This window comes from Canis lupus, chromosome 2 (assembly GCF_003254725.2).
Source record: "Canis lupus dingo isolate Sandy chromosome 2, ASM325472v2, whole genome shotgun sequence".
Lineage (NCBI taxonomy): Eukaryota > Metazoa > Chordata > Mammalia > Carnivora > Canidae > Canis > Canis lupus.
This window is the reverse complement of record NC_064244.1, coordinates 66,833,384-66,848,112: the sequence shown is the minus strand read 5'-3', so window position 1 is coordinate 66,848,112 and position 14,729 is coordinate 66,833,384. Positions and strand designations below refer to the sequence as shown.

Below are 14,729 nucleotides of genomic sequence, written 5' to 3'. Positions count from 1 at the left end.
TTGGAAGCCAGCTGTGAGGGCAGCAATTCCAGCTCTGTTCCACTCTGCTACTCACTGGCTGTGTTTCTGCAGGCAGGTGGACTTCTCTGAACTCAATTTGGTCCTCTGTAAAATGTGGCCAATAAATGCTTCACAGGACAGTTATAGACATCACATGAGATCATGCACATAAGTACCTCATACTAAAAAGCGGCTAACTTAAAATCAGAGTCTTATTATAAACTCAGGATGGCTAAAGATAGCCCAGTGTCTCCCACAGTGTTTCAGAACCGGCTGCTTCTTGACTTCCTGCCCTCCATCCTGGAGAGTGAGACTTGAGTTTGAAAGCTGGTTCTGCCTCCTACTTGCTACACCGCCTCTCTGAGTACCAGCTTCCTTCTCTCTCAAGTGGAGCCGGTACCCCTCTGATGGGGTTATTGTAGGGAGTAGAAGAAATAGTGAATCCAGAGTGAAGCCACTGCCTGCTTTTGTTGAGTTTTATTGGATCGCAGCCATGCTCGTTTACTTATGCACTCTCTCTGGCTGCTTTTGTGTTGAGTAGTTGTCATAGAACCTATATGGTTGGGGCACCTGGATGGCTCAGTCCGTTGGGTGTCTGGCTCTTGGTTTCAGCTCAGGCTGAGATCTTGCAGTCTTGGGATCAAGTCCTGTGTCAGTCTCCATGCTCAGTGTAGAGTATGCTTTGGATTCTTTCTCCTTCCCCCTCTCCCCCTCTGCCCCTCTTCCTGCTCATGCACTAGTGCATGGGTGATCTCTTTCTCTCTCTAAAAATAAATAAATTCTTAAAATAAAAAACCCTACATGGCCCACTAAGCCTAAATTATTTGCTCTCTGGCCCTTTATAGAAAAAGTTTACTAACATCTCATTTGGTGCCTGCTTGTGGTAGGTGCTCAGTGACAATGGTTGCTCTCATTGTCATCATTATCTGTACCATTCATGCAGCAATCAGGTGGAACAGTGTTCTGTAAAGGTGAGGAAGAGGAGGCCCCCTTGGGAGGTAGGGGTTGCCAGAGTCACCCAACACAGCACCGGGCACACAGCGGGCCTTGGGATGTGGGATGACCTGTGTCTGGTGAATGTTCCAATACATCAAGGAATATTCATTAAACATTAAATCTGTCTGGAAAATGTGTCAGATACCTATTGTTAGGGCCATCAGGACTCCATGTAATGTCTGTGTGAATTAGAAAATGTACCCCTTCCTTAAGACACTCATTATAATGAATATACTGATTTTGTGAGGCTGAGATGCTTTATTGCCAGGAAGCTGTAATAGATATATAAACCTACCATGGATTCTCTGTGAATGGGACCTCCCACCCCTCGATTGTACAGTGTACTACCTGCACAGCTGTCCATGGCAGCCCTGCCTGTCAAAGAATGGTGAACCAACCTGAGTCCTGATTTTCACATTTTTGTTGTGAAAAAACAAAGTCCACTTTTTATGGACCTCCCCATACATAGCTGTGACTTTGCCCTTCATTTGTGCTTCCTCAACTTCTGTGGGCCCTGGTAGGCCCTGAGCCTCCTCACCATCACCTTTGGGACCCCACAGGCAGAGATGGAGTTGGTCCAGCGTATTGGTGTCCCTGCCAGTAAGATCGTCTACGCCAACCCCTGTAAGCAAATTGCACAGATCAAGTATGCTGCCAAGCATGGGGTCCGGCTGCTGAGCTTTGACAACGAGGTGGAGCTGGCAAAGGTGGTAAAGAGCCACCCCAGTGCCAAGTAAGCTGAGAACCACTCATGGGGAGGCTGGGCCGAGTGTGAGGGCAGAGGGGGTGGGAGGAGTAGAGATGGAACAGAGGATCCTGCCCTGGACCTGGCCACAGTCACAAGAGGTTGGGGCAGACACTCCTGGACTGGACCCAGTATGCCAGGGCCTGACTGGGACAAAGGCTGAAATACCCATGACAGCCCAGACAGAGAAAAGTCGGTGGTATTATGGAGGTCAGGGTCACAGGCTGAGAGAGCAAGAGGGGTGGCCAAGACTGCTGCACAAAGGAGGTGGCATGCGAGGTGGGCCTGAGGAGTGAATAGAATTAGAGGGCACACGAACAGTGTACCAGAGTGAACTGCTTCAGCAAAGATTGTGTGCAGGTTGGAAATGGCACAGGGCATTTGAGGGATGAGCAGAAATTTGGTGTGGCTGGAAAATACCATGTGGGAGGAGGTGAGGGCAACAATGAATGCTGGTCGGTCACGGTCACAGGGCAGGGACCTGATGTAACTGGGCTTTGGCAGGGTTGGGGCCAGACGTTTTGCTCCGGTGGTGGCTCTCACGTGGTCGTTTGACACCATGGGGATTCCGGGGAGGACCTCCCTGGGGTGATGGGGAGGCCAGGTGGTGGACCACTCTGGTTCACCCAAAGCAGCTTCCATTTTGTCTGTTTTATATGATATTGGGGTTCTCAATAAGACTGTGTTTAAAAAATGGTTCCCCTCATACAAGAAAAGTTGGAAAAGCCTGGCTGGTGTAGAGGCTGATTCGGAGGAAGTGGAGCTGCCGGGGAGAACTGGTGAGGTTGGGACCAGGGCAGGGGCCGCGGGGTTGGGCCCAGGGCGTTTAGGGAAATGGATTGGATGGGCCTTGGAGGCTGACCGGCAGTACAGGGACAGGAAGGGGTCAGGGGCCTGTGTTGGGGGCGGCGGCTCTTAGTTTATATCCCTTTTCTCAGAGAGGACGTGATTGGGGTGGGGGGGGTGGGGTCCACCCGGCAGAGGTGCGCTGCATGTCTCCTCAGGATGGTTCTGTGCATTGCTACTGATGACTCTCACTCCCTGAGCCACCTGAGCTTCAAGTTTGGAGCATCGCTGAAATCCTGCAGACACCTGCTTGAAAATGCCAAGAGGAGCCACGTGGAGGTGGTGGGGGTGAGGTGAGTGCCCGGAAGCCCCATCCTCCCTGCCAGGCCCACTGCCTCTTTCCCCAGGAATTAATCAATTCTCTATGAGAGCTTCCTCGGGGCCTCCAAGGAGGGCCTGTTTCCAGGCCTAGAATCCTGCCATTGGAGAGTCGTCTCTCTTTGGAAAGAAGGTTCAGAGTGTTCCACTGCCTGGCTTCGCAGGAGTTACACCAGCCTGTAGGCCAAAGGTTGTGCAGCCACACCTTTGCTCTGCCTCTTTTCTTGCAAGGATATGAAAGAAGTCATGATAATGACCTAATAGTATAGCTTTCATTTATTCTGTGCCTCGGATATGCCAGACACTGTGCTAAATGCTTCAGGTACATTATCCCACAGCCTTGTGGGGTCTTATCTCCACTTTCTAAATGGGAAAACTAAATCACAGGCAGGCCACAGTGCTGATTGAGAGGTACATACAGACCTGGCTGACTCTGGGGCCCTGGTCCTCATCCCAGAGGGCTCAGCCCTAGTGGCAGCACGAAGGGATGGGAGGGATACCAAGGGACCTTGGATCTAGTCTCTTGTCCACTCCTCACTTGCCATGTGACCCTTGGTGATGCATTTAACTTCTGGGGCCCTCAGTTGCTACATCTGTAGAATGGGCACAATGTCCAGTGTGCCTATCCAAGGCTGCCCCTGGCTGGGGCTGAAGCAGTGGCATCTGGGGCCCCACAAGTAAGTCGAAGCTCTCCCTCCTTTCCCAGTTTTCATGTTGGCAGTGGCTGTCCTGACCTTCACGCCTATACTCAGTCCATCGCAGATGCCCGTCTTGTGTTTGAAATGGGCGCTGAGCTGGGCCACAGGATGCACATCCTGGACCTTGGTGGTGGCTTCCCTGGATTGGAGGGGGCCAAAGTGAGATTCGAAGAGGTAACCCTGGGGTCAGAAGTGTGGTACTGGGCTGGGTGGGAGGTAGAGCTGGCATATCCGGCACTGTGAGCGGGTCCTCAGTGCTGAGTGCTGTGCTTGGTGCTTTACTGGATTATCAGCCCCGTGTTACATACAGCTGGGCAAGCCAAGGCTCCTCGAGGTTATGTCACTTTCTGAGTCTACGGCAGAGCTGGCTGTAGACAGCTCTCTCTGACTCTGGTCCAAGCACATATTTGAAGCTTAACCAGGCCTATTTTCATAAGCCTGGGAACCCTAGGAAGGCCTGGCACTCTCCATTCTCCCTCTGGTGAGCTGATGAGAAATCAAACGGGAGGGCAAGGGAAAGAAAAGCCCACCTGTCTATTTTCATCGGAGATGAAATCAAGAAAAATATGTCACCGCAATCCCCACTCCAACCACTAGGGGACGCCTCTCCCTAGTAAGAGCCAAGTTCTGGAATATCCACAATTTAGGACTGACCTAAGAAAATAATCCCCGAAGGACACAGAGTTAGCCTCAAAGATGAGCATAACAAGAGCCCAGTGGACTTTTCCTAGCACTCGGGAATTGGTTAAATTATAGTACATTCGTATGACCTCCATGTGAGGTCATTCACAGAGTCTTGAGTAAAACCGGTTACAGAACGTTTATATAGCTCTATCATGTTAATAATAAAAAATAGTGTTTGTATAGAAGAAGAATTAAAGGAGTCACTCCAAAAAGTTAACAATGATTAACAATCTGGATGACAGAATTAGGGTAATTTTGATCTTCAATCTTCTCTGTATTTTCTGTGAAAAATATGTCATTTAACAGATTGGACATTGATGAAAGAAAGATCTACATCAGGGCTTCTGGAACCCGAGTACCAAGTGTTACGTTAAGAACACCTCTTCCCATTGTGGGGGCGTTGAGGAAGGTGATTTACACAAGCATAAGGGTCTTGACCCAGCTCTGTCTGGCTCCTCCCTTCCTGGCTAACTGTCTGCTGCCACCAGCTGGGGCCTTAGCAGGTGCCAAGTCCTTCTCTCTGAAATCAAAGAAGCTTTCAAGAAATAGACTTGGAGCTATAGCAAGTCCTCAGAATGTAAACCCCACATTTCAAACAAGTCATTGTCCTCCATCCCTGTCCTACCAGATTGCTACTGTGATCAACTCAGCCTTGGACCTGTACTTCCCAGAGGGCTGTGGTGTGGACATCCTTGCCAGGCTGGGGCGCTACTATGTGACTTCGGCCTTCACTTTGGCAGTCAGCATCATTGCCAAGAAGGAGGTTCTTCTGGACCAGCCTGGAAGGGAGGGTAGGTGGCAGGTGGGCAACAGAGCCCCATTTTTCCCCCTTGACACTAAGGACAGTGGACTGGCTGAGCAAGGCCTGGTTTTAGGGGATGGGGAATCTGGAGGGTGGATTGTTGCTTTAGAGAAACTTACAACCAAGTTCCCTCACCCCCAAGACAACTTGTGTAGTGCAACTTTTTCTATGCATATTTCTATTTTATGAAGATTGAGATAAAAACAACCTTAGGGAGAGCAGATACTTTATTAGCCCATTGTACAGATGAGAAAATTGAGAGCCAAAGAGAATGCAAGTGAATTGCTTAATAATAAAAAGTAAAGCCTGCATTCGACCCCATGTCTGTCTCCTCTCCAAAGCACAGGCTCTTACTCATCCTATTGCTTCTCATAACATAATGAAAATAATTAATGACAACTTATATTCGTCTAAGCCTACTTTATAGATGACAGAATATAGGCATGGAGAGGCTGAGTCACTAGCCCAAAGTCACACAGCTGGTAAGGGGCAGTGCCTGGATTCAATTTTAGGCTGGGCTGACTCAGGGTTCTCTGCCCACGCTGCAACATCAGCGCTCATCCCTGCCCTTCCAGATAGATCAGCCCCTTGAGTGAGGAGTGGGGCAGGAGTTCTGATCTTGGGGCTTTGCCTTTTGCTCCAAGATCTCAGGCAGGAGAGCTGAGGTCTGTGTGTCTTCCCCTAAGAATCCATTTGGAGGGATGATGGGCTCCAGGTAGTTAGAATGTCTGGTGTGTGCGTGTGTGTGTGTGTGTGTGTGTGTGTGTGTGTGTGTGTGTGTGTAGATGATGTTCTTCTGGCTTCCTTTATAAATCTGGGCAATTACTATATCTAGACCAGCCAGGAGACCTGGTTTCTCATTTCAGCTCAGGCACTGTTCCATTGTGTGCCTCTGAACGAGTGGCTTACCCTCTTGGGACATCGAGTTTGGGGAGGAATGTTCTCTTGCCCTTGCAGGCAGGAAGTATGTCCTGGGCAGGGCCGCTCAGCGGCAGGGGTGAGTGTGCTCCACATGAACCTGATGTCCTGGGGACAGCAGGACCAACCCCATAGTTGAGGAAGGGGCAGAAGGGGCAGCCTTTTTTGCTTTAGTTACCTGTCATCCTTGCTGAGCCGACCATTGTGCCAGCTCCCCACTCCTTCACGTGGCTGCTTGTGCTGCCCCTGACCCCTCCCATCCCCACAGAGGAAACCGGGTCCACCCCCAAGACCATCGTGTACCACCTCGGTGAGGGCGTGTATGGAATCTTCAACTCGGTCCTGTTTGACAACACCTGCCCCACCCCCATCCTGCAGAAGGTAAGCCTACCCCCACCCACCGGCCACTTTTCAATTATGGGTGTGGGGGTGGGTGTTTAAAATCACATGCAGTTTTTTTTTTTAAGATTGTATTTATTTATTCATGAGAATACACAGAGAGGAAAGAGAGAGAGAGGCAGAGACACAGGCAGAGGGAGAAGCAGGCTCCATGCAGGGAGCCCAATGTGGGACTCGATCCTTAGTCCCCAGTATCACGCCCTGGGCTGAAGGCGGCGCTAAACCGCTGAGCCACCCAGGCTGCCCTACTGGGGGTGTTTTTAACTAGTTTTGAAAAAGTAAAAACAGTCATTGTAGAAAATAGTGGGATGATGAGGATCACCCATAGTCCCACCTTGTGGAGAGAGATCCTTTGAACATTAGATTTCTTTTCAGTCCTTAAAAAATGTATTCTGTTTTCAAAAATAAAGTTGGACTGTGTTTTGTAACTGCTTTTTTCCCACTCAATATGAGGTATACCTCCTTCCATGCCATTAGCTAACCTTTGACAATATACTTTTTGAGGACTACATAGTATTTTAACCCAACTTAACCCTACTTGGTTTGGTTTCCTGTTTTGCTCTATCTTGACATCTGTCTCCGATCAAGCCCTGGAGTGAATTTCTAGAAGTAAAAAGAAGCAGTTCATCTTTCATGGTTTTTTTCCAGGTCAACAAGGGAACAGGAATGGCCAAAGAGGGGCAAGAAAATCAGACACCCTGTTGTATTTTTGGATCTCCAGGCCTTTGTTTCTGTGGCCCCCTTTCTGGGGGGAACCTCAGTGTCTCACCAGCCCCTGGTCTATTATTCACACTCAGTGTATTTTTGTTTTCCTCTCTCTTTCCACCCCGTCCAGTTTTTCAAGACCCACTCAAATGTCAGCTCCTCCTTGTAGCTCTTCTGCTCTTCCTGCCCTTTATCTCTCACAGGCAGAAGGAGCACTCCTGCCCCAGGTGCCCATGCCACGACTTGATTATATCCTCGTTCCACCGCAGGGTTGTGAAATGTGGTTTCCTCTGGCTAATGGGAGTAAGCCTCCTTGATGTGCGCAGGAATTTAGTTTTCCACTGCCATGCGCTAGCCCTGCCTGCATTCTTGTGGTTTCCCACGTTCTACTGCACCAAGAAAGGACCAGGCGCCCCAGGGCACATAGCAGGCAGTGGCTGCTTCCCAGGTCCTGCCCCCCTCCATACCCTCTTGGCCTGCCGTTGGAATTCCTGACCTGCTCCCCACTCGGGTGAGCAGGACTATGGGCCCAGCCCACCCCCTATCCACAGTCTCCATTCTGATTCATCTCCAGTCAGTATTCCTGCCTTGGGCACTGAGATATTACTGACCCTCTTTGTGGTCAGCCTTATTCCTCCTCTGGATGATGTTGAAATTTCTTCCTTTGGTCTGTCAACCACTTACTGGGTCTAGCCATGTGACCAGATCCAGGGTGGATCCCCAGTCTGGTGGTGGAGACAGATGACAGCAGATGGAATAAATTAGCTAGAGTTGTATTGGGAGTGTGTCAGAGGCACCCAGCCTGGCGGGTGGGGGCGGGTGGGGGCGGGTGGGGGGAGGCATCTGCACCTTCTTCCCCAAGGAAGGTCCCCTTCACAAGTCTTGATGGCAGCTTTGAAACCCTGCTCTTCATCCCCAGGACTTTGTTTGGACCTCAGGCACAGAAAGTTATGTTAAACATAATCAATCCTTGGTTCAGAGTATACTTCTTATTGCTGGAGCTTGCTTGGCTCCTTTTTTGTTTGTTTTCTTTCTTTTAAAAAATTTAATAAATATTTGAGTACTCTCAGCATGCAAAGCACTATGTTGAGGCCTGCACAGGACAGTAGGTGGTGAGACAGAACTGACTACGCTTTGGAAATACAGTCCTGCTGGGTAGAGGCGTGCGTGTGTGATCAGTACACAGACTGTAACAGTGTCATGAGAAAAAGCACAGAAAACTACAGAACAAGTGTTAGTGGAATTTTTGCAAAAATCTTCTAGTATATATCTTTAAAAGGAAAGGACTTTAGAAAAATGTAATACCATTATCAAATTAAAAATAAACACTTGCATAGCAGCCACCATCATCCTGCCTCATAAATGGTTTTTCTAGTTGATTTGCTGAAATCAGCCAAAAAAGGTCTACATACTGCATTTGGTCAATTGTCTCTCTTTTAACCTATTGGTTTCCTGAAACTCTTTTTTTTTTTTTTTTTTTTTTAATTATTTCTTGATGAAATGGAGTTGTCAGTCCTAAAGCTTCCTGCATTCTGGATTTTCCTGATTGGTGGGTTCCCTGGATTTCCCTTCGGTGCTATGGAATATGTTACTCCATGCTCTGTATTTCCTTGAAACTAGGTAGTTAGATTTCATGGTTTCAGTGGATTCCCAATTAGTTTTGGGATAAAAATGTTTCATGAGAGGACTTGTCTTTGCCTTCTTTTTAGTGAAATAAGCATTCTTATCATTTTACTGCCTCATTCTTTTGTGTCTTCCCATGCAAAGTACCCACTGTTTTGACTCATGTATTACCTTTTTTTTATACAGGTTTTTTTCTTTTTTTTTTTCAAGATTTTATTTATTTATTCATGAGAGACATAGAGAGAGAGAAAGAGAGAGAGAGAGAGAGAGAGAGAGAGAGAGGCAGAGACACAGGCAGAGGGAGAAGCAGGCTCCATGCAGAGCCTGATGTGGGACTTGATCCCAGGACTCCAGGATCACACCCAGGGCCGAAGGCAGGCAGTAAACCGCTGAGCCACCTGGGGATCCCCTCTTTTTTTTAATATCATTTTTTCTTCTATTGTGGTAAGAGCATTTAATGTAAGATCTACTCTCGTAACAGATGTTTAAGTGTATGATCCAGTACTGTTATCTATAGGCACACTGTGGTTCAGCAGATCTCTAAGAACTTGTTCATCTTGTGGAGCTGAAATTTCATGTCCATTGGTTATCAACTTCCCATTTCCCCCTCCCATCAACCCCTGGCACCCACACTTCTATTCTTTGTTCCATGAGTTTGATTATTAGACACCTCATATAAATACAAGCATGCAGTATTTGTCTTCATTTCAGTTAGCATAATTTCCTCAACATTCATTCACACTGTTGCATGTTGCAATCTTTGATAAGGTTGATAATATTCCATTGTATGTAGATACAGCATTTTTTTTAATCCATTCATCCATCCAGGGACATTTAGGTCTTGGCAGCTGTTAATAGAGCTGCGATGAACACAGGACTGCTAATACCTCTTAGAGATCCTGATTTCAATTTTTTTTGGATAAATACCCAGAAGTAGGATTGCTGGATCACATTTAATTTTTTGAGGAACCACCATTCTGTTTTCCATAGTGACCGAATCATTTTGCATTCCCACTGGCAGTGCACCAGGGTTCCGATTTTTCCACAACATTGTCAACCCTGGCCATCTTTTCTTTTTTGAGAATAGCCATCCCAACAGGTGGGAGGTGACATTTCACTGTGGTTTGGATTTGTATTTCTTATTTGATTAATGATGTTAAGCCTCTTTTCATGTGCTTGTTCACCATTCATATGTCTTTTTTTTTTTTTTCTTTCATATGTCTTCTTTCATGTAGTTTTGGCACATTAAAGTTTATTCCTAAATGTATTTATAATTTGTTTTTTTTACTTTACAAAAAGGATGTTATGATGTATGTAACCTTTTGGAACTGTTTAAAAAAATGTACTGCACAGTCTAAGATGCATCTCCGCTGCTGTATGTGCTTTAGGTCCGTCCCTTTGACTGCTGGTTTACACTGTTGGCAAGCACGCTGCAGCTAATCTGTCTGCTGTCCTCTCAAGGCACTAGGTTGTTTCTAGGTCTTCCCTACTGTGAAATCTGCCACTCCGAATGTTCTTGTTTGTGCCTCTGTGACACAAGAGCAAGGGGTGGAATCACTGGGCATAGCTAGGACACATGAATGTTCAGCTTTCAGAAGACAGTGCCAGATGGTTTTCCAGAGCAGTTGTACTACTTGAGGATCCCACCAGCAGTATCTAAGAGACTGGATGGATCTACATTTTCCCTAACACTTGGTCTTGTCAGACTTTCAACATTTGAATGGATGTGAAATGGTTTCTCCTGTCTTGATTTGCATGCTCCTGTTTACTAATGAAGTTGGATATTCCTTTGTATATTTATTGGACACACATATTTCCTCTTCTTTCAGACGCTTTGTAACCTTCTCTTCAGTTACTGCCCTTTGTATCTGAGCCTCTCTATCCAGCGGCCTGCACTCACTGCCCCTGCTCCCTCAGCTTTCATTCCCTCTTAAAACCTTCCCAATGGGACATTAATTGCACAGCTATAAAGAAGATGCTCTTGAAAGTTCCTTGCATGCATCTAGCCCAATGGTGGCACCTCTGTCTTCAGCAGCTGATCTTTCTCCAACTTCACGCTCTTGGCTTTGCCTCTTCCTCTGTCATTCTCACCTTGTCTCTCTAGCATGTTCCCCATTGCTCACCCCCTGAATGTTGACTCTCAGATCTCCATTCTCGAGCCTCTTCTCTGCCTACAAGCATTTCCTAGGTGAGTTCTTCCAGCCTGAAGTTTTCAATATCATCTATAGTCTCATCATTTTCAAATTTATATCTCTAGTCTGCACTGTCCTCCCAAGCTCCAGACTTCTGTATCCACTGACCCACTTGCTATTTCTACTGGGTGTCTTTTTTTTTTTTTTTTTTTTTTTATTTTTATTTTTATTTATTTTTTTTTTATTTTTATTTTTTTATTTTTTATTTTTATTTTTTATTTTTATTTTTTTTTTCTACTGGGTGTCTTAAAGGCACTCAAATTTATCTTGTTCAGAACTGAACTCTTGATTTCCAACCTAAACTTCTTTCTTCCCACAATTTTCTCTCAGTACAGCACAGCCACCCATCCAGCTGTTCAAGCTGTAGTACTTTGGTATTATCCTCAATTCTTGCTTCCTTCTCTCCCCTCAGGCAGTTCACCTGCAGTTTTTCAGTCTAATTCCAGAATATACTTGGAATGCATCTGATTTCTTCCCTGCCACCAGGGCAGAGTGCAAGCTGCCATCATCCCTTCCTGGGCCAGTGTAGCAACCATTAACTAATCTTCTTGCCCTGATTCCTGCCTTCTTGCTATTATTTTCCACACTGTTGACAAAGTGATTTATTAAATACCCAAAGATCATATCTCTTCTCTGCTTAAAACTTTCAGTGGCTCCCTGTTACTCTTAGAATAGAACCTAAACTTCTTACCCTGGCTTGCAAAGCTTCTGCCCACATCTTTAGCAACATCTATCCCCACTGAGCCCCTCACTCACCTGCTCCAGTCCCAGTAGCCTCCTTTCTGCTCCTGGACCACCTAAGCTCCTTCAGACCTAGGGACCATTGTATTCACCTGACGAAATGCTCTTCCCCTTGCTCCTGAAATGATCTCCTTATTCTCGTCTGGTATGTCTCAGGTTGGATGTTACCTCTCCAGGGAAACCATTCCTGATTACTCTCTCTAAAGTGGGCTTGCTTCTCCCTACCAGATAATTTTGTTACCCTGCTGATTTTCTTCATAGTATGTCAGAATCTGAAGTTATTCTTATTTGTTTTTGTTTCCTTGCTTATAACCTGTCCTCCCCACTAGCATGCAGGCTCTGTGAGGGCAGCCACTTAGCCTGCCTGTTCCTTCTGAATTCCCAGGATCGGCACAGTGCCTGGTACACTATAGGTATTTGATAACTACTTGTTGAATGTATGATGAATGAATAGATCTCCCAATAAGCTATGAGCCCCTTGAGGACAGAGATTGTTTCCCCAGTGCAAGACTTGGCACATAGTAGGTGCTGTATGTTGGAATTGAGTCAATCTTTAAAAATTACAGGAGCAACCCAAAATTTAAAGGAACAAAGGAGGGAGGAGCTCTGCAATGCAATTTATCTATAATGTCAACCCCTTTTTCACCAGACACACCGAATGGCATGTGGCTGTGGACCTCACATTCACTGGTGGCCGGTGAAGCCACCATGCACTTATTGCAGCATGTCCTGTTCTAAGCACTTTACATGGCATTACTCTATCTTTATGATAATCCTATACGTGGATACTGTTATGAGACCCATTTTACAGATGAGAAAACTGAGGCATGGGGCTGAAGCAACTTGCTCAAAGTGTACAGCTAACAAAGGGTAGAATTTTTTAACTGCAGACTGTGAACTGCTTGGGGTATGGTGCATAACTTATTTGTCTTTGATTACCTGGGTGTTGCCAGAGAACAGGCTCTTAACTACTTTCCTGTAAAATTATTGACTCCAGATAAAATCTTCCTATTACTGGGCATTTGGACGTGGCTAATTTTTTTAAAAAAGATTTATTTGTTTATTGGAAAGCGAGAGAGTGAGTGTGTGAACGCGGGGGAGGGGCAAAGGGAGAAGGGAAGCAGACTCCCTGCTGAGTGCGGGGCTCAGTCCCACGACCCTGAGATCATGACCTGAGCTGAAACCAAGAGTTGGATACTCAACTGACTGAGTCACCCAGGCACCCTGGACATTGCTAGTTGTTGCTTATTATTCATTCATGTGTTTGTGAGAACTACCTCTGCCTAGAATGCTCTTTGTTAGTGTGTTTGTGTGACTGGCTCAAGTTACACACTGATGGTGGATTCCCTTTAAAAAAAAAAAAACTGTTTTCTGGGCAGCCCGGGTGGTGCAGTGGTTTAGCGCCGCCTTTGGCCTGGGATGTAATCCTGGAGCCTGGGATCGAGTCCCACATCCAGTCCTGCATCGAGTCCCACATTGGGCTCCCTGCATGGAGGCTGCCTTTCTCTCTGCCTGTGTCTCTACCTCTCTCTCTCTGTTTCTCATGAATAAAAAATTAAAAAAAAAAAAAACCTGTTTTCTTATGATGAGTCCCTAAAATAGGATTACCAGGTAAAAAGTTATGAGCATTTTCAGGTCTCTTGATACATATTGCCAGATTGTTTTCCTCAAAGTTTGGCCCAATCTGTACTGTTAGCAGCAGGCTCATTTCATAATAAGCTCACTAGCAGTGCATGCTGTGACTTTTTCTTGTTGGCTAATTTATCTGAAATGGTATATATCTCAGTATTTCTTTCATTTCTGTCTTTTTGACAGGTATAAAGCATTTTATTTGTTGTTTTATTTTTTATGTCAATATCTTTTTATATCCTCCATTTACCTAATTTGGAATTTCTCTTACAAACGAAGATGAGCTTGTATATGCATGTGTGTGTTTGTGTGTGTATGTGTGTGTGTGTATTTCATATAATATTTGACACAAATAGTTTTTTTCCTCAGTCTGTTGGTTTTAGTTTTGTGATTCTTTGTTATTCTTTCATAGAAGTTTCAACATACTATCATGTGTCTTAACTAAGTGCACTGCCATTAATAGGGAATTTGTCCCTATTTACCTTTTGTGCTCTGCAAGTTATAGATTACATTTATTTTATACATATTTTTTTCTATTGTAGAAATAGAATGTGTAGTGCTGGCTTTGGCGGCATATATACTAAAATTGGAATGATACAGAGAAGATTAGCACGGCCCCCGTGCAAGGATGACATGCAAATTTGTGAAGTGTCCCATAAATTAAAAGAGAGAGAGAGAAAAAATGTTTATTAGGGAAAATCTAGTGCAAACGCCCATATAAATTGATCCTTTAAGCCCACCATTCAGAGATGATTATTGTTAAAAATTACTTTGATTCTTTTTCTTTTTTTAATGTCAATACACATTATTTTTTAACTTTGAATAAACCATATATTGGAAAGTATGGTTTTCTTTAAATGCTGATATGTTACATGGACTTTTTTTAAAGATTTTATTGATTTATTCATGAGAGACAGAGAGAGAGAGAGAGAGAGAGAGACAGAGACACAGGCAGAGGGAGAAGCAGGCTCCATGCAGGGAGCCTGACGTGGGACTTGATCCTGGGACTCCAGGATGACACCCTGGGCCGAAGGCAGGCGCTAAACCGCTGAGTCACCCAGGGATCCCCAGGTGGACTTTTTAATGTATAAACATTTTAAATGTTCATGGAGTGGTCTAAAATGACATATATTTAGGGTTAAATATACAATTTAGCAACTATGTACTGGCATTTTATTTTTATTATTATTATTTTTTAATATTTTATTTATTTATTCATGAGAGACACAGAGAGAGAGGCAGAGACACAGGCAGAGGGAGAAGCAGGCCCTATGCAGGGAGCCCAATATGGGACCCAATCCCGGGTCTCTAGGATCACGCCCTGGGCCAAAGGCAGGCACTAAACTGCTGAGCCACCCAGGGATCCCCAGTACTGGCATTTTATAAATGCAAGGTATAGTTGGGTGTAGGAAGGGACCCAGAGGGGGCAAGTA

General features: G+C 45.5%; 1 protein-coding gene and 1 non-coding gene across 7 annotated transcripts in view; both read left to right on the top strand.

The window, feature by feature from the left end:
• The window catches only part of AZIN2 (antizyme inhibitor 2), a 35,014-nt gene that overhangs the window by 7,871 nt on the left and 12,414 nt on the right, over positions 1-14,729 (top strand). For 2 of the 6 annotated variants that reach the window (XM_049104725.1, XM_035713800.2), the window contains 6 exons: positions 1,557-1,729; positions 2,746-2,880; positions 3,612-3,777; positions 4,916-5,078; positions 6,276-6,388; positions 7,055-7,891. In XM_049104725.1, coding sequence (XP_048960682.1) covers positions 1,557-1,729; positions 2,746-2,880; positions 3,612-3,777; positions 4,916-5,078; positions 6,276-6,388; positions 7,055-7,606 — 1,302 coding nt within the window. In that variant the 3' untranslated portion in view covers positions 7,607-7,891. Of the gene's footprint in view, positions 1-1,556; positions 1,730-2,745; positions 2,881-3,611; positions 3,778-4,915; positions 5,079-6,275; positions 6,389-7,054; positions 7,906-14,729 lie in introns of those variants that run through there. The other 4 variants (XM_025446831.3, XM_025446834.3, XM_035713801.2 and 1 more) reach the window with 3 other exon arrangements.
• On the top strand, positions 13,853-13,959 carry LOC112660711 (U6 spliceosomal RNA). The gene has a single exon (XR_003137151.1). It is a non-coding gene; the product is annotated as a U6 spliceosomal RNA (small nuclear RNA).